This window comes from Budorcas taxicolor, chromosome 11, assembly GCF_023091745.1.
Source record: "Budorcas taxicolor isolate Tak-1 chromosome 11, Takin1.1, whole genome shotgun sequence".
NCBI classification, from domain to species: domain Eukaryota; kingdom Metazoa; phylum Chordata; class Mammalia; order Artiodactyla; family Bovidae; genus Budorcas; species Budorcas taxicolor.
The window spans coordinates 127,584,220-127,606,161 of record NC_068920.1 but is presented as its reverse complement, the minus strand read 5'-3'; the positions used below and the strand labels follow the sequence as shown (position 1 = coordinate 127,606,161).

The window sequence follows — 21,942 nt, the reverse complement described above, 5'->3', positions numbered from 1 at the left end:
TTCCATGTCCAGTTCTAACTGTTGCTTCCTGACCTGCATACAATTTCTCAAGAGGGAGGTCAGGTGGTCTGGTATTCCCATCTCTTTCAGAATTTTCCACAGTTTATTGTGATCCACACAGTCAAAGGCTTTGGCATAGTCAATAAAGCAGAGATAGATGTTCTTCTGGAACTCTCTTGCTTTATCCATGATCCAGCAGATATTGGCAATTTGATCTCTGGTTCCTCTGCCTTTTCTCAAACCAGGTTGAACATCTGGAAGTTCATAGTTCACATATTGCTGAAGCCTGGCTTGGAGAATTTTGAGCATTACTTTACTAGTGTGTGAGATGAGTATAATTGTGTGGTAGTTTGATCATTCTTTGGCATTGCCTTTCCTTGGGATTGGAATGAAAACTGACCTTTTCCAGTCCTGTGGCCACTGCTGAGTTTTCTAAATTTGCTGGCATATTGAGTGCAGCACTTTCATAGCATCATCTTTCAGGATTTGAAATAGCTCTACTGGAATTCCATCACCTCCACTAGCTTTGTTCATAGTGATGCTTCTAAGGCCCACTTGACTTCACATTCCAGGATGTCTGGCTCTAGATGAGTGATCACATCATCATGATTATCTGGGTCATGAAGATCTTTTTTGTACAGTTCTTCTGTGTATTCTTGCCACCTCTTCTTAATATCTTCTGCTTCTGTTAGGTCCAGACCATTTCTGTCCTTTATCAAGCCCATCTTTGCATGAAATGTTCCCTTAGGTCATACCAAACTGGCCTAGTGGTTTTCCCTACTTTCTTTAAGTCTGAATTTGGCAATAAGGAGTTCATGATCTGAGCCACAGTCAGCTCCCAGTCTTGTTTTCGCTGATTGTATAGAGCTTCTCCATCTTTGGCTGCAAAGAATATAATCAATCTGATTTCAGTGTTGACCGTCTGCTGATGTACATGTGTAGAATCTTCTCTTGTGTTGTTGGGAAAGAGTATTTGCTATGACCAGTGCGTTTTCTTGGCAAAACTCTATTAGCCTTTGCCCTGCTTCATTCTGTACTCCAAGGCCAAATTTGCCTGTTACTCCACGTATCTCTTGATTTTCTACTGTTGCATCCCAGTCCCCTATCAATGAAAAGAACATCTTTTTTGGGTGTTAGTTCTAGAAGGTACTGTAGGTCTTCACAGAACCGTTCAACTTCAGCTTCTTTAGCAATTCTGGTTGGGGCATAGACTCGGATTACTGTGATATCAAATGGTTTGCATTCGGAACGAACAAAGATCATTCTGTTGTTTTTGAGATTGCATCCAAGGACTGCATTTTGGACTCTTTTGTTGACTATGATGGCTACTCCATTTCTTCTAAGGGATTCTTGTCCACAGTAGTAGATGTAATAGTCGTCTAAGTTAAATTCATCCATTCCAGTCCATTTTAGTTTGCTGATTCCTAAAACGTCAATGTTCACTCTTGCCATCTCCTGTTTGACCACTTCCAATTTGCCTTGATTCATGGACCTAACATTCCAGGTTCCTATGAAATATTGCTCTTTACAGCATCAGACACTACTTCTATCACCAGTCATATCCACGACTGGGTGTTGTTTTTGCTTTGGCTCTTTCTCTTTATTTTTTCTGGAGTTATTTCTCCACTGATCTCCAGTAGCATATTGGGTACCTACTGACCTGGGGAGTTCATCTTTCAGTGTCCTATCTTTATGCCTTTTCCTACTGTTCATGGGGTTCTCAAGACAAGAATACTGAAGTGGTTTGCCATTCCTTCTCCAGTGGACCACATTCTGTCAGACCTCTTCAGCATGACCCATCCATCTTGGGTGGCCCTACACACCATGGGTCATACTTTCATTGAGTTAGACAAGACTGTGGTCCATGTGATCAGATTGGTTAGTTTTCTGTGATTGTGGTTTCCATCCTGTCTCCCTTATGATGGATAAGGATAAGAGGCTTATGGAAGCTTCCTGATGGGAGAGACTGACTAAGGGGGAAACTGGGTCTTGTTCTGATGGGTGGGGCTGTGCTCAGTAAATCTTTAATCTAATTTTCTGTTGATGGGTGGGGCTGTGTTCCCTCCTTGTTGTTTGACCTGAGGCCAAACTATGGTGGAGGTAATGAAGATAATGGCAACCTCCTTCAGAAGGTCCCATGCATGTACTGCTGAACTCAGTGCCCCTGACCCAGTAGCAGGCCACAGCTGATCCACGCCTCCCCTGGAAACTCCTGGACACTCATGGGCAAGTCTGGGTCAGTCTCTTGTGGGGTCACTGCTCCTTTCTCCTGGGTCCTGGTGTGCACAATGTTTTGTTTGTGCCCTCCAAGAGTCTGTTTCCCCAGTTGTGTGTGAGTTCTGGCAGCTCTATGTTGGGGTTAATGGCAACCTCCTCCAAAAGGGCTTATGCCATACCCATTACAGTAAAGGAGGGGGTAGAGAGGAAATGGAAATAGAGACTTAGGGGCCAGTGTAGTTTTTTGGTGTAAGACACAGATTTTTCTGCCTAGGAGCCAAAGTAAGACGGAACTGTAATCAATAAGTAGAACTGCAGTGTCCACAAAGGGAAAAGAGATCATCTGCCCAGGAAAAACCCTGCTGTTCTTTGTACCGTGTGTGAAAGGCACTCAGTCATGTCCGACTCTTTGAGACCCCATGGAATAGTCCCTGGAATTCTTTAGACCAGAATACTGGAGTGGGTAGCTATTCCCCTCTCCAGGGGATCTTCTCAACCCAGGGATCAAGCCCAGGTCTTCTGCATTGCAGGCAGATTCTTAACTGTCTGAGCCATCAAGCCCAAGAATATTGGAGTAGGTAGCCTAGCTCTTCTCCAAGGGAATTGCCCCACCCAGGGATCAAACCCAGGTCTTCTGCATTGCAGGTGGATTCTTTACCAGCTGAGCCACCAGGGAAGCCCATGCTGTGTGTAGCGAGAGGCAACCTGAATTAGTGGAGCTCTTCTGGGCTTCCTGATTTAGCAGCAGAAGGAAGAATCAAAGTAGCTTTGGTTTTTCATTTATCTACCCCTCTGTTCGCTGACACAAAATATGACTATAACCTGTTAACAATCTGTGCTTTGCTATTCTGAATTCTGTTTTCTTGTCATTGAAACTGGACTAATTAGTCATAGCCAGCACTTCCAAAAATTGTTCTATGTCATCCCCTTTCCCTTAGTTCATCTGTCAGGTGTGATGTGCATATGATTTGTGGAGACAGCTGGTGGGGGAGGATCTGCCTGATATCCATGGTTCCTAGATGGCAGTGGAGTTCAGATTCATCTGGAAACCTTGCTCTGCTCATAATGGGTGCTATGTGCTTTTAAGATGCTGAGTTCACAAGCTGAGAGTAAGAGATCACCAAGGCTAAATTTAGGGCTGAGGTCATACAGAGGGTTCTTCTGACTTTTCTGATAATGCCTCTTTTGACAAATGGTAGAAGTTACCAAATTACCAGTGGTACGATGTTATGGTGATAGCACAGAACGCCTAGGGAGATCACTATGAATTACTGCAAAGGAAGAGGGCTTTACATCTTATATAAGCCCTGGTTGAAAGGCACCCCCACAGCCTGGTGCCTATGACTCCAGTAAAATCTCAGATTCATGGAGACAGTCAGCTCCATCTCCTCTGCATCACTTGGGGGTCTTGAATTCTGTAAAGAGAATCCTAATATTGGGGGAAATTTCACCTGTAGGTCTCTGTGAAGGAGACATGGTGGGCATATTTTGAGAGGCAGTAAGCTTAGTGGGAAGGAGCACAGGCATTGGAGTTGAACAGATCCAGGTCGGAATCTTGGCTTCAACGCTTCCAAACTCTGTAGTCTAGGGGAAGTTTCATTTTTCTCACCTGAATGTTAAGAATAATGACACCAATCCACAGGGCTGTGGTAATAATGAAGGAGGATAATACAGCAAAACACTTAGTACAAACAGTAAATACGAAACCAAAAACTCAACTCAGTGGCCTGAGTGGCTCTCATCAGTATAATTCAACATGACCTCAGTAACATTTCTATAATAAATATAATAGTGAGATTCTTATATCTGTTTCTGATAATATCCCTAACGCAAGCCTATGGGGTAATGTCAAAGCAAAATCTAGAATAGAGCATTGTACAAGGTGGCAAAAATAATGTAAAATAGATCTAAGGCTCTTTTTAATTTGATCCAAGGATGTACACGGGGCCTATACAGGCATGGAGGATTTTTATACCCATAGGGCAGTTCTTTAGCAAGTCAGACTTGAGCTCTATGAGCTAGTCCACCTTAGGCTGGACTTCTCATGCCCACTGTGGTCCACATCAAGCCCATACAAAGGCTTCAGGTCCCACGGGGTGTGGGTCTTATCTGCTGGAAGACCAGCCTTTCATCCCCTGAATATGGTGAACTTCAAAACACTCATCACTTTTCTACACTTGACTGAGAAAAAGAGAAATCAATGGCATTAACTTCCTTGGTCAGTGGTTAAGAATCCACCTGCCAATGCAAGGGACATGGGTTCCATCCATCCCTGGTTTAGAAAGAGGCCACATGCCATGCACCACAACTACTGAACCCACGTGCCAAAGTACTGAAGTCCACATACCCTAGAGTCTATGCTCCCACAACAAGATAAACTACTGCAAAGAGAAGCCTGTGCACCGCAGTGAGAGTAGCCCCTGCTTGCCACAACTAGAGAAAGCACGCACACCAACGAAGAACCTGTGTACCCCGACAAAGACCCAGCATAGCCAAAAAACATATAAAATAAAAATTAAAAAACTTCCTTGGGCACTGAATTGCATCCCCCCAAAAAGGTGTGTTGAACGTCTAACCCCCAGTACCTCAGAATGTGCTCTTATTTGGAAATACTGTCATTAAATTAATTACTTAATTAATTATAATAAATTAAATCAAGATGAGGTCCTACTGGAGGACAAGGGTAAGCTGCTAACTCAGCGTGAATGGTATCCTTAGAAAACAGCATGTGAAGACAAAGACACTCAGGGAGAAGACACACGGTGACATGTTGTTGACTCCAGTCTCTGCTGAAGAATGCCTCAGATTGCCAGCAAACCACCGGAAGCTAGAAAGAGGCAAGGAAGAATTCCCCTCTGGATTTCAGAGGGACCTTGGCACTGCCAATACCTTGATTTTGGATTTCCACCCTCCAGAAACCTAAGATAACAAATTTCTATTATTTTAAGCCACCCAGTTTGTGGCGCTTTGTTATGGCAACCATATGATATTAATGCAGGCATATTATCTGTTTTCTTCTACTATCTATCAATAGCAACAAGCAAATTGGTGATTGGCTGTCAAAATTCTAAATGGCCAAGCTCAGCCCTTGACCCCCACTGGAGACAGCTTTCTGAGTTGAATGTTTCACAAGGTTCTTTCGGAATTCCAGTATTGAAAGAATTTTGGATGGTATTCAAACACTGCCTTTTAAAGCAAACTGCATTGCTGATGGACACTAAGGAAGTGTTAGTCACTCAGATGTGTCCGACTCTTTGCAATCCCATGGACTATAGCCTGCCAGGCTCCTCTGGCCATGGAATTCTCCAGGCAAGTACTGGGGTGGGTACCTAGTATGGGATTAAAATTAATATCTAACAAGATGAATTGATGCAAAGGAGGACTATGCAAAGATAGCTTATCTGTGAGCATTCTTAGGGACTCTTTTTTTCAGGAACAAGATAAGCTGGGGAAATTTGTTCCTGTTAGCTCTGAAGTATCCATATTGATTCAATTCCAGGGCATAACGTATCATTACCTGTTCAGGGAAGGCAGGGGATTCCCCACAAGGAAGGCTCCTCATGGCAACAGGCAAAGGGAACAGAGGATGTAGGGAAAAATGATGAAAACAAATAGCTAGAAATCGGTATTGTATCACAACCGATGAACTGTTACTCAGTTATTAAAATAATAATGAAGATGCTAAATGTCAAAAGACTGGAACATGATAAAAAGAAACACGTAGCAGTGAAAAGGAACGGAGGAACAAACTGCTGATACAGCACCATGGGTGGTGCAAAAAATACAATGCTCATAAGCAGACGCTCTGTGACTCCATTTATAAGATCTTCTGGAACAGGCAAAACTAATCTATGATGAAAACAATCAGATCAGTGATTGCATTTCTGGAATGGAGTGGAGAACAGGGAGGAGACTGAGCTGGAAGGGGCATGAAGGAACTTCCTGAAGTGAGGAAGTGTTCTATCTTAAGAAGAGGGCAGACACATGGTACATTTGTCGAAACTCATCTACCAGTAACCATAAGAGCTGTGCATTTCACTATATGTAAATTACACCTTTGAAAATTTTTTGTAGATATATGAAAACAACGGCTTTTAAAACATGCTTTCCTTTTAGAAATGGATCATATGGTCATTGTAGAGATTTGGAAAAAATATAGGAAAAAATATAGGGGAAGGATAAATTAAGAGGTTGGATTTAACCACTATATGTAAAACAGATAACCAACAAAGACCTACTGCATAGCACAGGGAAATCTACTCAATATTATGTAATAACCTATAAGGGAAAAGAATATATATATATCTGAATAGCTATGCTGTATACCTGAAACCTACATGACATTGTAAATCAGCTATGCTTCAATAAAATTTTTTAAAAGAATTAAGAAGAAAATGAAAACACCCATAACTTCACTATTGAGAGTAAATAATTTTAATATAAGATGTAATATAAACATGTGTTAGCATAGCAAAGGTTAGAGTGAATACACTAACTCTTTTTTATGTTCTTATTACTACTATTTCAAAACCACTATTGAATGAGTAGGATCTAAAACTAAAATGATGGAAAATAATAGGGAATTACAATACTGTGATTATATCAAATGGTTTTCCTTTCCTTTAAAGATATACTTTATCTGTCCAATAAATAATAGTCATAATGGGAAAACAGGGTCTAGGAAGAAAAACAAGAGCAACTGAGGCAGTTTTCCTCAGTGGAAAGCCCATGAAAGGATCACTTGGTTATAGTCTTCACATGTAGAAAGGCTGAGAACTTGCTCAGAACAGGAAGAGCAACCCATTAATTTTGAGTCCCCAGAGCCAAATACCATGCAAAAAGTAGGGATACCATAAACATGTCTGAATAAATGTTGTACATGTCCAGGGAGAACCCATAGATCAAATAGATTTTAAATGAAAGCGTAAGAGATTTGGTACAGACATGAGTAAGCCTTTGACTGTCAAGGATGATGAAGAAAATTCTAAAATATCTAACAAAAAAAAATGTTAAACGTATATTACTGTTTGTTCAGTATAGTTTACACCTCCATTTTCCTAAAGGAAGGCGTCTAGAGCTGGCAGAATGTCCAGGTCCTCTCTGGATATAAGATTCTACTTCTATTATTTCTTCCCAGAAGACCAGGGATTAAGCATCACCTGCCCATTCACTTCTCATTTCTCATTCTCCCATTTGGGCAGGAGAAGGAGAGCAGGTGGCCAGCCTCAGGTAGGGCCACATTAGCAGCTGAACGGCTCAGCTTCCACATTAGCAGGCAGCTTTATGGAACCCTCAAAGGGATCCAATTCCCTGCCTGTCCCAGAGATCAGATAACGAAGCTCAGAGGAGTCCAGCCACAGCTAGCAGCAGGAGGTGGATGAGAAGCTAAAACACTCTTCCTGATGAGCCTAAAAAGATAAGCTAGCACCCAAAGCGGACCGCAGTCATCTCCTGCTGGGAAATGCGGTGGGATTTTGGATTTTTCCTTTTTATTTGCCTACAGTTTCTACAACGAACACGTCGTGCTTCTGCAGAGAGAAATAAGTTGTTTCTGCATCTCAAGATGTTAGAAGGATTCAAAGGAGTCCCTCTTTGAATTAATTTTCAGGGTCAGGAGACTCACCAGCCCTGAAAGAGGGTTTCAGCAGTGTTTCAGGCGACTCACCAGCCCTGAAACGGTGTTTTTGGAAAAAAAAGAAAATACCTTTCCATTTCCTCCTCCCTCCCCTCTGCTGAGCAAACAACCCTTTGTATAAGACAGCAGGCCCTGATTACACATCCTGTACCTGTCTGGGGCTGGCACCAGGGAGGGTGAAGCCCATCCCCAACTTACCATGACTATGACTCTATGTCGGGGTCACCGTTCGGTCAGTCAAGCAACCTGTGTGATAAAAGCAGAGGGGATGAGAGAACTGTCATTAAAATCATTAATCAAGATAACTCACAGTTTGCACAAAGTTAAGCCACAGGGAAATAACACCCAATTTCATCAAGACGGCAGCTATTGATTAGCTAAAGAGACAAGAGCCAAGCTAATCATTAAAGAGAAACTGTTCTAAGAGGCAAGTGAATTATGCCAGACAAACAGTCTCCTAGCTGCTCTTCTGCTTGGAGATAACACATTATAGAAATGATCCCTCTTGCTTAGTTAGGGTGAGCTATATTACTTGAACTCAAGCCAAGCCTAGATTCTAAACTGTAAGTGTTAGTGGATCAGAAGAGGTGCCTCTTGGAGACAAAAGATAATCTGACTACATCAGGGGAAAAGTGCTGCTAACTCCAGCCTTTACCCTGAATGACTCGTGTGTGTGTGTGTGTGTGTGTGTGTGTGTGTGTGTGTGCGCGCGCGCGCGCATTTATATAAGATAGCAGGCCACTGGCCCAACTCACATTAGACCTTTCTTTTTCCCAGTGGCCACTGTCACTGCCACCATCTCAGGACTTAAAGGTGTTTTTTCCCTTTAAGCTACAGCCTTACACACTTTGCCTTTGGTTCTTCAGCACCCCCTCCAACAAGAAGCCTTGAGCCATCACACATGTATTCAGTCATTTAGAATGCAAGAAATGTCTTTATTGTAGATGAGCCTCTGAGGGGCAGCAACTGGCTTCCTGTTTGCACATTCAGGTCCTACAGAAAAGGCTCCTTTTCTGAGCATTTGGTGAGATCCTTGAACTCAAAGAATTATCCCAGAACTAGAAGCATGGGCATCACCTATGAGTTCTTTACAATGCAGAATCCCAGGTCCCCACTCCAGACCTACTGCAAGAATCTGCATTTTAACAAGATTCCCAAAATATCCGTCTGCACAGTGGTTTGAAAATCGCTGGCCTAGATAACTCTGTCATGTTGTTATTGTTTAGTCACTAAGTTGTGTCCGATTCTTTGCAACCCCATGGACTGTAGCCGCCAGGCTCCTCTGGCTATGGGATTTCCCAGGCAAGAATACTGGAGTGGTTTGCCATTTTCTTCTCCAGGGGAATTTTCCTGATGCAGGGATTGAACACACACCTCCTACATTGGCAGGTGGATTCTTCACTGCTGAGCCACTAGGGAAGCCCACTCTTATCAAGGAGCCTTGTTCTATCATTCCCCCAGAATAACTGCATCCTTCTTGGCCAACTTTATCACCAACTAAGTCCTGTTGGGCCACAGTCACTCTTCATCTTCCACTTTCTGAGGCTCAGCTTTTTTTTCCTTGATTCCCATCACTCACTGCAGACTTACCCCATTTGACCTGGGGGTCAATCCCTTCCTGCGGGGAATGTCAACTGGCCCTGAGGCACAGATTGAGCAAAGGTGCAGAGGTGGGGATGAGCTGTGGCTTCAGGGCGAGGCTGCTGGAGCAGAGGGCTCCAGGGAAGGCTCAGAGATACAGGTGGAAAAGCAGGCGGGGAACTGATTATCAAGGGCCCTGTACGTCCACCTGAGGAGTTTGACTTATAATGTAGGCAGCGGAGAAACAGTGAAAGGGTTGGATTTTGCAGAGAAATAATGTAAGACAAAACATACTTTAGCAAATTACTATTCTAGGGAGTAGACTAGAGTCAAAGCCAAGGAGTCAGGAAGGCTTGAAATACTATTAATGGTACAGGAACAAAGATCTGTACTAAAAGAGGCAAAGATCTGGGCAGGATGTGGCCCCTGGGATAGGATTTACACATGACTTTTTTGGAAGGAAGATGTTATTGGATTTAGTGGCTCCTGAATTATCTGAATTTATACATTCAATCACTAAACATCCGTAACACACCTCTGTATCTCAGCCATTGTTTTCATTGATAGAGATACTGTGGTGAATAAGACAAGGAACCTACCTTCAAGGAGCTTACAGTGTTTCAGGAAAGACTGACAAATAAAGAGATGACTACCTAAGACAACTGGATACTAGTAAGATGAAAATACAGGAGGATAATGGTACAGAACAGGGATCAACAAGCTTCCGCTCAGGGGCCACATTCTAATTTTAAACAGTCTATCAGCTGAGAAACATTTTTAACATTTTCAACAGTTGACCAAAGATCAAAGGAATAATATTTCATGACACACGAACATTCTATAAAATTCAAATTTCAGTGGTGGTTTGAGCAAAGCCTTCTGGAAATACCGAGAGTCATTATTCAATGAGCTAGAAATATTTTACCACAGGAAGAAGCTGTGTCACATTTGAACACAGGGTGCTTTTAGCCAGACAATGTATTTTAAAACTTGGACGGCACACAGAGTCCATTTACATAAAAACAGCTGTTGTGTATTTATTATTTACTAGTATCAACTGAGTTTCTAAATAGATTTTAGAAATGAATGCAGTCAATGGCACCCTTTGATTCTTTCATTAGATAGCAGATAATACATGTAAAGCGAACCTACACAAATGCTGCCTAGCACAGTACCTGGCACCTCAATAATTAGGCAGCAGCAGGGAAGGAATTCAACCCACCCCTCCCCCAAGACAGAATTGCTATAGGCCTCTTCTCAGCTCCACAGAACCATCAGCCCCCGGAAGATGAAAGGCCCTTTTCCATCTGTAAAAGCTCGCCCACGTGTCCACGTGCAGAGCCAAGGATTCTTATAGCAAGGGACCCCCAACCTCTGGGATCAAGTGCCTGATGATCTGAGGTGGAGCTGATATAATAATAGAATAAAGCCAACAGTAAATGTAATGTCCTGGAATCATCCTGAAGCCATCGCCACCTGCCCCCGCTTCCAGTCCACGGAAAAACTGTCTTCCATGAAACCAGTCCCTGGTGCCAAAAAGGCTGGGGACAACTGCTCTAAGGAACCTTTTCTGCCTCAGCCTCCTTGATTCTTTTACTCTTTCTGAGAGCCAGCCTACAATCCCATAAGCTGATCAGTATGACCAAGTTCACAGTGACCCAGACTCTGTTGTTGTATACAACTTTGAGGTTGTATAAGCTCCTTTTGCAGCTCCAGGGTCGGGAGAGGGGCAAATTATTAGCAACTGTGCCTCAAACTTTACATCTGGGAAATGCAGACACATTCAGTTTGGGGCATAGCTCAAATGACCTTAAAAGCATCAGGACTCTTCAAGATGGAAAGATGAAGCCTGAAGAGACCATATGTTTGAGAAGTCTTTTAAAATACCAATATGTGGGTGGGAACCTGCATCTTCTTTGTAATATGTGAACTTCTCACCTAGGGCTTCCCCGAAGGCTCAGTGGAAAAGAATCTGCCTGCAATGCATGAGACATTGGAGACCCAGGTTCGATCCCTGGGCCAGGAATATCCCCTGGAGGAGGAAATGGCAACCCATTCCAATATTCTTGCCTGAAAAATCCCATGGATAGAGAAGCCTGGCAGGCTATAGTCTATGGGGTCGCAAGGAGTTGGACACGACTAAGCAACTAAACAGAGAGAAACAGACACCTAAGGCTCAGAACACCTAAGGCTCAGAACACCTAAGGCTCTTGAACATTTTAGGACATAGTTTTAGAGCAACTGAAAGAAAGCTGGTAACTCAACAAAAGAGACTTATCCCAAGGGAATACATATTCCTTTGCATAAGGGAGTAACATGCTGTAAATTGCTGTTAAGTCACTAAGTCGTGTCCGACTCTGCAACCCCATGGACTGTAACCCACCAGGCTTTTCTGTCCATGGAATTTTCCAGGCAAGAATACTGGAGTGGGTTTGCCATTTCCTACTCCAGGGAATTTTCCCAACCCAGGGATTGAACCCATCCATGCCTCCTGCTCGGCAGATGGAATCTTTACCACTGAGCCACCTGGAAAGCCTTAAGCTATAAATAAATTCAATCTATTTCAGGTTAAGATTACATGTACTTTCAGAAATAATTTACAATGAATTCATAAAGAAAAATTAGGTATGTCAAGAACACACTCCTATTGTTTTTCTATAAGATGTTCAGAAGGACAATTATTACACTACTCCACATACTGCCCTATTATATCACTGCCAGAAACTGGCAACCCAGTGCTGACTCAAGCATAGTTTCTTAAGTCCTTACAGCAGATTGCAGATGCATGAACAAGGCCCACTCCTGGTAATATTGCACGAGGCCATGCAGACAGCAATGTGATACATTCCTCCCCACCCACCAAGACTTTGGACAGCAGGCAAATGAGACTGACTAGTAAAATCAGTAAATAATCATTAAAACAATGATATGCAAACTCATCTAAGGAGGAAGAATGGCTACCGAGATGAAGCCAGCTGGCCAAAAGCTGTTAGACATATTGAAAGAAAAATTCTGTCCAACAGCAATGCAAGCTCAACCCAAAACCGTCACTGAGGTTTACTCTAAAATGTTTATCAAAAGCCTGGCCTCAAAAAAGGTTGGTTTGGCCCCACGATCAATGTTCTAGGCATCAGATATTTCCCCACTGTGAAGATGAATTTTATCCATCTAAAACTCTTCCTTCTGATTCCTTGATTGCCAAGGAAACCCTTGACTGGAGTTTGGCTTCCCATGTGGACCTCTCTACAAAGTACTGCAGTATACGGATTTTTTTTCTAAGTAATAGTTATATTTCTCAACATAAATAAATAAATTAACCGTGTGTGCAAGCATGTGAGTGCCTGTGAGTGGTAAGCCCATAAATACAAACCTGTCCCTAAGAGATGAATCCCTTCTGGATGTGCTAACAAATACAATTTCTCTGGTCTTGCTGGAGGCAACACCACGGTGAATTCACCCCATGACCAGATGCTTTCTTTGAGACCCCAGCATAACTTGGCAGTTGTTCTCCATTCAGATGCACAACATTGACCCAAGACTGGCACTCTTATCCTTCACTGTGAAGGGGTCTGATGGCCTTGTGACACATTCTTACACTGAATCCTTCTCCTCCCTGGAAGATCACATGTGAGTGACTCATTCACCATTTTTCTTTGGCACATGGTTTCACTTTAAATCCCAGAGGATGACAAATTTAAACTTTTAGTCTGTGGACTTGTGGAGAGTGCAACTGGGCCCCACCCAGGCACTAAAGGCTTTTTAAAACTGTCTATGAAATAGGAACATGAAAGCAACTCTTCTTCCTTGGATCTTTGATTCTTCTAAAGTTAAAGGAAACTTTGTTCCCTGGATGGGGTTTTTTTATTTTTAAACACTTAATCCAAGCAAAGTGTGTAGGCTAAGCGAAGGCAAAGTTGAAGGCTTGCTTGCTAAGCAGTTCTTAGAGAAGAATCTCTTTCAACCCACCATCTGGCAAGTAACTTATTAACAGTCTTTTGTCCAAACTTTAGCCACTTATTCACAGCACTGTTGGAACAGTAATAATTTCAATCCACAAATAATTAAAAAACACATTTTACATATAATTTAAAACATCCCCACTCTTTCTCTACCATTTGTTCCCACATCATGCCCAAGTCTATTCAAGTTTTCTACTCCAGTGATTCTTTTGTCCAAAAGGCAGGGAGAAGGAAGGAAGGACATGTCTTAAACACTCCTCTACATGACCTTAATCTACCTAACCTTTGGAGTCCTGACATTATCTCCACTCTACAAACCAGATGGATAATACAATAATGAAAGTTGTTTATGGCGAGTCCTATATTGTATTAAGAGATAAGATTAGAAAAATAAAAAGAGTAATGAGATGGCCTTAATGATTGCTGGGAGAGCTGGCTGGGCCCTGCACTCTTAGTTCACCTTCTGCCCTCCTAAACACCTTTCTACTTCACATTAATACCTCAGTTTCCCCAGGCACAAATCATTGCATATTCTAATAAATTTTATAAATATTTCTCTGGATACTGTTTTCAGTTTTCATAGTATAAAGTTTCAAATTTTCCTAAGTAATTTTCTCTCATTATCCGAGTGACTCCAAGTGCCACCTGTCGACTAGAGATCTTTGGAATTCTGGTCAGTGGGCTTTTTGATGGTGGAGGTGTTTTTAAATTATTTTGCCTTTTAATTGCAGACAAATTGTTTGGATTCCCCTCCTCCTCGCAGGCTAGTTAGCATAGAAACAAGAAGAGATGCACTGCTAACACAAGAACTACTCTCAGTCATGGAACTAAAAGGATAGTTTCACTGATGTTTCATCTCAATCATTCAACAATCATGATCTGAATGCCTGCCCCAGGCCAGGTACCATTCTAGGTGCTAAAAGGCAACCTTAATCTCTCCATTTGTTACCTTCATAGCGAAAATTACCCCCTGTGCCTTGTCTGTTTGAGAGTAGCCTAACAGAAAAAAATTCTGGTAGTGGTTGGCAAGAACTCTGCTGAACATACTTCCCATTGCAAGGACTCTACACCCTTTCTGAAGGTTCATCTCCAGCCTTTGGTCTCCTGGTCATGGGGCTCACTCCTCCAAGGGGTAGCCTCTGGCACTGCTCAGTGGCTCAGCATCAGGAAAGCTGGGCTTGTATTCTTTGTTAGGTGTGCTGGAGCTAAAGGGGCTTTATTTTTAAATACGTATTTACTGACCATCTAGTTACATTGAGTGCTTAGGTGCTTTATCATGGGCTTCCCTGGTGGCTTAGACAGTAAAGAATGTGCCTGCAATGTGGGAGACCTGGGTTCGATCCCTGGATTGGAAAGATTCCCCTGGAAGACGGCATGGCAACCCCCTCCAGTATTCTTGCCTGGAGAATCACCATGCACAGAGGAGCCTGGCATGCGACAGTCCATGGGGTCACAAAGAGTCAGTCATGACTGAACGACTAAGCACACAGGTGATTTATCAACACTATATTGCTTCCCCTTCTCACTGTCCAGCGAATTGGGCAGGATAACTTAAATTTGAGAAAAGTTACGCATAATGCCCAAAGTCACCCATGTAGTAGGTGGTAGGAGCTATGTTTTCAGTCACAGCCATTACTCTAGAGATGTACTCATGATGCTATACCATGCTAAATGCATGTATTTTTACACACGTGTATAATTATACACTAAGGCAGGTGTCAGTGATAGAAGCTTTTAGGAGTAACAGTGGCATCAAAACTTCAAATGGTCACATCTTTTGCTGAGCTAAATGCTTTCTTTTTCCTTGTATCTTTAACAAGCTGGATGAAAAAAACAACAACAAAAACACTCCTCCTGAACCTATCTGCTGGACACTGGCCCCCACTTGGGCAGACAGCGCCCAATCAAGAGTGGTGGCTCTTTGAAGAGCGTGTTTCTAACCCCACATGCCCCTGCCCTAGTTCAGCCATCCAGTGGAAGAACAAGGCAACACGGCTCTGTGACAGTGTCTCTTGGAGCCAACACATGGCCGGAGTCATGTCATCTGCAGCTGAGAGGTACTCAGTGTTTCCATCCAAACCCCATCCGGGCACATTCTGTGCCCCTCCCCTCCATGACAGGGTCGAGCATCCTGTATGCAGTTGGATGCGTTCCACCCACAATCGGAAAGTACCCTCGGCGCTGCCCACATCAGAGACTGACTGACGCATTACGCCATGGAGACAGTCAAGGGCTAGAAATACTGGAACCGTTTGATTATGTTTATCCTAATATCAGCAATATTTAGACTGTCCAGGGTACACCAGTAGGGAGAAAAAGAAGGGCTGCTAGGAATCTCTTCCAGCTTATGCTATGAACCAAAAACAGCACGGGCTTTCATTCAGAGTCTAACATGGGGTTTGGCGCAGCTTTGACATGTTTGCTCAAGCCCCAGATGGCAGTTTACTTACGCGATTAGAGGCCCCGCCCCTCCAGGCTTGAAATACAACTATTCTTTTGATCTCTCAGAGTTGATTTTCCCCTAATTCAGATCAAAATGTCTAGCAAACAGCTGAGAGAGCAATTCCCAGGCTGTGCTGTAACTACACAAAGACAGGAGTAGAAATGGAGTGGAAACGCCTGCCCCAGAAAGAGCTCATTGCCACCACGGTCGGATTGGTGAATAGAGAAGGCTACAGACAGCGCCCAGCCCCACCCTCCCTGGAGACGGGAAACAGCCCTGTCTACACGTTAGGTGGTACACCTGCCTCTGGGTAACATGTGTGATAATAACGTGTGGATTCACTCTCTGACCAAAGGTCTGGCAGGTGCTAGTAGCACGGATGGGACAGGTTCACGCTAGTGAGGGCGAATCCATGCCGCCCCTCTAATAGGAAACAGCAGTGAAAGGTGAAGTCGCTCAGTCGTGTCCGACTCTTTGTGATCCCATGGACTGTAGCCTACCAGGCTCCTCTGTCCATGGGATTTTTTGCCATTTCCTTCTCCAGGGATCTTCCCAACCCAGGGTTCGAACCCGGGTCTCCCGTACTGTAGACAGACGCTTTACCGTCTGAGCCACCAGCAGTGGGAAAGTCCAAACCTGAAGCTGGTGTGGCCAATGCCACAGCCTAGCTGTCCATTTCAGACAGGACCTCCTCCTTCCTTGGAGCCATCCTTCCTTTGACACCATCCTTCCTCTGTAACCAAGATGCTGAAGCCTGGAGGCCAACCACTTGGGTTTGTAACTCTCCCACACATATTTCCTCACTGTGTGATTTGGAGTAAATTATAATCTCTCTGTACTTCAGTGAATTTCCTCATTGATAACATGGAATTCATAATAATAGTAACTTCATAGGAAGGGTTGTGGCAAAGATGAATCAAGTTATTGCATCATATCAAGTACTTAGAATCTTACACATATTATGTACTCAACAAATGTTAGCTCTTCTTTTTATTACTATTCTCTTCGAGTAACCTTTATCCACCACATACACATATTCCAACTTACCAGTTTAATGAGCTGTTTTCAGGGTGGGTTACCAACTCCACCCATATTAAAAATACCTGTGGTGTACAGAGTTCAGGCTTTCACTTCTACAACCTTTCAAACCAGATTTCCCTTAGGATCCTTTTGGCCACCAAGTTGATGGGGTCCTCTGTGTGTGTCTGTCCTCCAACATCATCACTGTTTTCAGAGTTGTCTGAATTCTAAGACAGCATCTTCCCTGGAATCTGCTCACCAGACTCCCATCCTGCGCCCCTACTTTCCTGCTCTTAATTCTCAGCAGTGCCTTGCACATAGTGGAGCTGTAAGAAATGCCTGTTGACTTTAACTGAACTGGCTGCTCCTGCAGCCATAGGACTATGTTAACTGCCTTGGCTCCTCCGGCTTGCAGAAGGCCTAGTCTTCATGAAGGGCCCTCTTCCCCAGGGGGTCTCCTCCTCTTGTCTTGTTTCTGAGCCCCCTGGTATTCTCTAAGGAAGCATTAGCATAGATTCAATTACTCCAGTCCCACTGGGGTGTACTTTCTAACCACAGAGGAAAATATATTCTCTATCTTGAAATCTTAGGTAGGTAGAGATTTCTTAGGACACAAAACAGCACAAGCTATAAAAGTCAATATAAGTAAGATTCATCAAAATTAAAAAAGATTTGCTCAGTAAAAGACACTATTAGAAAAGTGTCTTTTATTCTCATTAAAAGAAAATTAACAGAAAAGCCATAGATTGGGGAAAAATATTCACAGCACATATATCTGATAAAGGACTCGAGCTGAGAATATATAAAGAACTAAAAGTCATAACACAAAGTTGAACACAGCAAGTTCTTAAATGGGAGAAAGACTTAAGACACTTCACAAAAGAAAACATATGAATGATCAGTAAGTATATGAAAAGGTGCCCGTTACTGGTTATGCAGAAAACACAAATTAAAAGCAAAATAAGATACCATTCACATCCTTTAAGATGGTTTAAAGAAAAGGAAAGAAAGGGAAGAAACAAAAACAAAAAATGGACACTATTAAACGTTAGAGAGGGACTTCCCTGGTGGTCCTGTGGTTATGAATCCGCCTTTCAATGTAGGAGATGCAGGTTTGATCCCTGTGTACAACCCCACATGCCGTGGGGCAACCAAACCTCTGCACCCCAACTACAGAAATGCCCACGCACCACAAAGACCCAGCACAGTGAAAAATAAATTCAAAAATAAATAAATAAATGTTAGAGAAGAGGTAGAGCAACTGAAACTTTCAAACACTAACTATTTGGCAGTTTCTATTCAGGTTAAACATGAATCTTCCCTTTGACTCAGCAATTCCATCTTATTTACCTAAGATAAGTGAACACCCATATCCATAAGAAAACATGGGCAAGAGTGTTCACATGAGCCGTACTCACACAAACTCCTGCAACTGGAGACAACTCAAATGCTCATCAACAGATAAATGGACAGATTGCAGAATATTCATGCAATGGATATTTTTCAGCGAACGACTGATATAGTGATAAGACGAGTGAATCTCTAAAACATTATTCTGAGTGAATGAAGCCGAGAAAACAAGCTAATGTATAATGCCAGAAAGCACAGAAGTGGTTGTCTAGGGTCAGGGATTGGAGGTAGTGGTGAGGTGGAGGGGCATACCTGCACAGAATTGTGAGGGAAGGAACTTTAGGGTGTGACTGAAATGTTCCTTATCTTGATTGAGGCAGTGGTACCCAACTGAAAACATTTGTCAAAATACATTGAACTCACTTCACACCCATTAGGATGGCTAGTCTTAAAACAAAACAAATCAGAAACTAACAAGTGTCAGTGAAGATGTGGAGAAATTGGATCCCTTGTGTACTGCTGGCAGGAGTGTAAAATAGTATAGCCACTATAGAAAACAGCATGGTACTTCCTAGAAAAATTAAAAATATAATAATTACTATGTGATGTAGCAATTCCATTTATGGGTATATATTCCACCTATATACAATCTGGAGATACATACATACATATTAATATACATAATCTTTCCAAAAAATTGAAAGCAGGGACTCAAAGAGATGTTTGTACACTCACGTTCATAGCAGGATTATTCAAAATAGCCAAAAGATGGAAGCAACCCATGCGTCAACTGATAGATGAACATATAAACAAAATGTGGTACATACAACAAAATATTATTCAGCCTCGAAAAGAAATTTGACATGGACTTTGAGGACATTATGCTAAGTGAAACAGCCAGACACAAAAATATCACTACAATATGATTCCACTTATATTGAGAACTTAGAGTAGTCAGACTCACGTAGGATGGTAGTGCCAGAGGTGGAAGAAGGGGCGAGAAGGAATTATAGTCTAGCAGGTATAGAATTTCAGTTCCACAAGATGAAAGGCGTGGTAGTGATGGTTGCAAATAATGTAACTGTATTCATACCACCAAACTGAATGCTTAGAAATAGTTAAAATGGTAAGTTTTATCTTATGTGTATTTTACCACAATTTTAAAAAATAATTTTTACAGTATTCTTGGCTGGGAAATCCCATGGACAGAAGAGCCTGGGAGGCTACAGTCCATGGGGTTGCAAAAGAGTCGGACACGACTTAGTGACTAAACGACAACAACAAACAATTACAAACAGAAAGAAAATTTTAAAAATAAAAGAAAAGAAGCAGTTTTAAAAAGTGAACTCCTTAAGAAAAAAACACCTCACTGAACTAAGCACTTAAGATCTGTGTATTTTATCATATGTATTGTATGTATTGTATTTTTCAATACAATAATAAACATGTCTACAGCCAAAAGTATATGATTAAGATAATACACAGGTATCCAGCTTTGCAGGCTGAGGGTGGCCTCTCAGGTAAAGGCTGCCACTGTGTGTCTTCCTTTAGCAATGTCCTCTCAGAGGCAAAATCCAACTCAGTGGAATCCAAAAATCCATACAGCTTTTGCATAGCATCATGGGTAAAGCCACGTCTCCTCAGGGATAACAGCTATTCAAAGAGAAAAATCTGTCCAGCATAGTTAAGCTTTGCCACAGGTTACACTGTTTTTCCCACTCCATTTCCCAAGTTACTTTAAAATCAGAGGCCCTCAAAGAAACGTGAAAGGTCACTTAATTCCATTTTCCTCCTTCAAAAATACCGTAAGTAAACTATTCTGGGCAAGAAAGACTCTAAGACAGGAACCCCACTAACTGTTCACATAGGAACCCCAACCAGTTGATCATAAGCTACTGGTGTTGATCTCCAGCTTTTGTCTCTTTTACCACTAGAGTTTCTGTATGTCCGTCTGCACCCAGGTCACCTGGATCCCACCTTATGAATCACAAACTACAGGCCACCATATCCTGAGACCCCCAATTCCAAGGCTGTACATCCACCTGCACCCAGGTCACCCGGATCCCTCCTTATGAATCATAAACTACAGGCCACCATATCCTGAGACCCCAGTTGCAAGGCAGACCGGTACTCCTGATCTCTCTCGTCTCAGCCATCATAGGTCTCAGGGGCAAAGAAGAAGAGCACCTCATCAGAAAAAGGAATCCTGAATCTAACATCTGGTCTCTTTTATAATCTGTCCCAGAGAAACTAAAGTCCACTCCATCTTTCTTTACAGAATTCTTGTGAGGCTGGAAGGAGGAGACAGACAGGACCTGAATGAGAAACTCAAGTACCAGAGGGGAGTGATTGGCAAAGAGGCGTTGAGTGGCCAGGCTTCCTATTGTCCTGTTAGGTTTTATTTGCCTACAGGTAGGAAAAGTGTTATTACACAGCCCAGGCTTTTCCTCACCAACACTGCCACTTCCATTTGCCACAGGGAAGAAAACTCTCTTCCCAAATGAGCAGGAAAAGCAGCTGGGTTTTCTTCACAGATTTACACTGCTTTGACCCTGGCAATCTGGAATCAGCTGGAGAAGAAACACGGCTCTCTTGAAATGGCACGTTTTCTTCTGGTGCTGCCCATGCCCTATAAATACTGAAGATCTAGCTCTGTGGGCGACTCTGTCTCCCCCTGGATCAGCCACTCCTTCCGTGGACCAGAGCAGGGATCTATTTTCAAATCTTTCCAGCGTTCATGCTGACTCTGGCCAAACAATACAAAAACAGAACTGTTAGAATTCCTCCATGGTGGATGTCTGATTCACATAGGGAACTTGTTATTTCTGATGCAGCCTCTCCTGTTTTGTTTTTGTTTTTTTCCCATGAAAAACCTCACGAAGGCAAAGCAGGGCCACGGAAGAAACTCGTGACAAAATCCAAAGGACTAGGACTGACATGAGACAAGATCAGAAGCTGAAAGGAACCGAAACTAACTAGAGGCAGATGTGTGTAAGAGACGCACAGAAAAAGCCAGAAAGAGGGGGACAGTAAGGAGCTGAGTAACGTGTCTCCATCAGCTCAGTGGGGAATCCCCCCAGAAAACCCCAGCCCTGCCCACCCACTTGAGCTGAGGAGCTGTGAGGTGGACCCTTTACTGATCCTACTAATTCCCCAAGCCAGACACAAAGCAGAGTAGATGCAGGGAAAAGTGACCAAAGAAAAGAATCCTGGTGGAAAGGCATCCTTTATGTATGAAAGAACCAGGCACTGGGGATAAGAAAAGATGCCACCTCAGAGAGGCAGAGAGAAATGGGGAAAACCAGTTGGAAACAGGAATTGGACTGAGTACTGTGCAAACAAATTTCTCTCCTGCTTAAAGCTGATGCCAACACAAAAAGGACTAAGGTGTTCTGTCCACCTTTCCTTTGACAGACACAGTCAGCACCTGTGTTGCGCAACATGGTAGCCACAAGCCACCAAGCAGTTACTGAGTAACTGAAATGCAACTAGTGCAACAGAGAAAATGACTCAATTTTAATTTGAAGTCAATTTAAAATTGAAGCAGTATAAAATATTTTTTCATAACATAGGACAGCAGCATTTTTTGATGGGGCCACGATTCACTGTAACCGTTACACTGAGCAGCATGCTTGTCAGCCACACTGCATCTTTTCTAGTATTATACCGAATCACAGCACCAATCCACTTGCTGTCAACACACTGATTCACTTTGATATCATCTATGCATTAATGCA

At 42.7% G+C, this 21,942-nt stretch overlaps 1 protein-coding gene across 3 annotated transcripts in view; it reads right to left on the bottom strand.

Moving 5' to 3' along the window:
- ANXA4 (annexin A4) overlaps nt 1-21,942 on the bottom strand; it is a 75,050-nt gene that overhangs the window by 39,727 nt on the left and 13,381 nt on the right. For all 3 annotated transcript variants that reach the window (XM_052647928.1, XM_052647930.1, XM_052647929.1), the window contains exon 2: nt 8,051-8,098. In XM_052647928.1, the coding sequence (XP_052503888.1) occupies nt 8,051-8,053 (3 nt within the window). In that variant the 5' untranslated portion in view covers nt 8,054-8,098. The remainder of the gene's footprint in view (nt 1-8,050; nt 8,099-21,942) is intronic.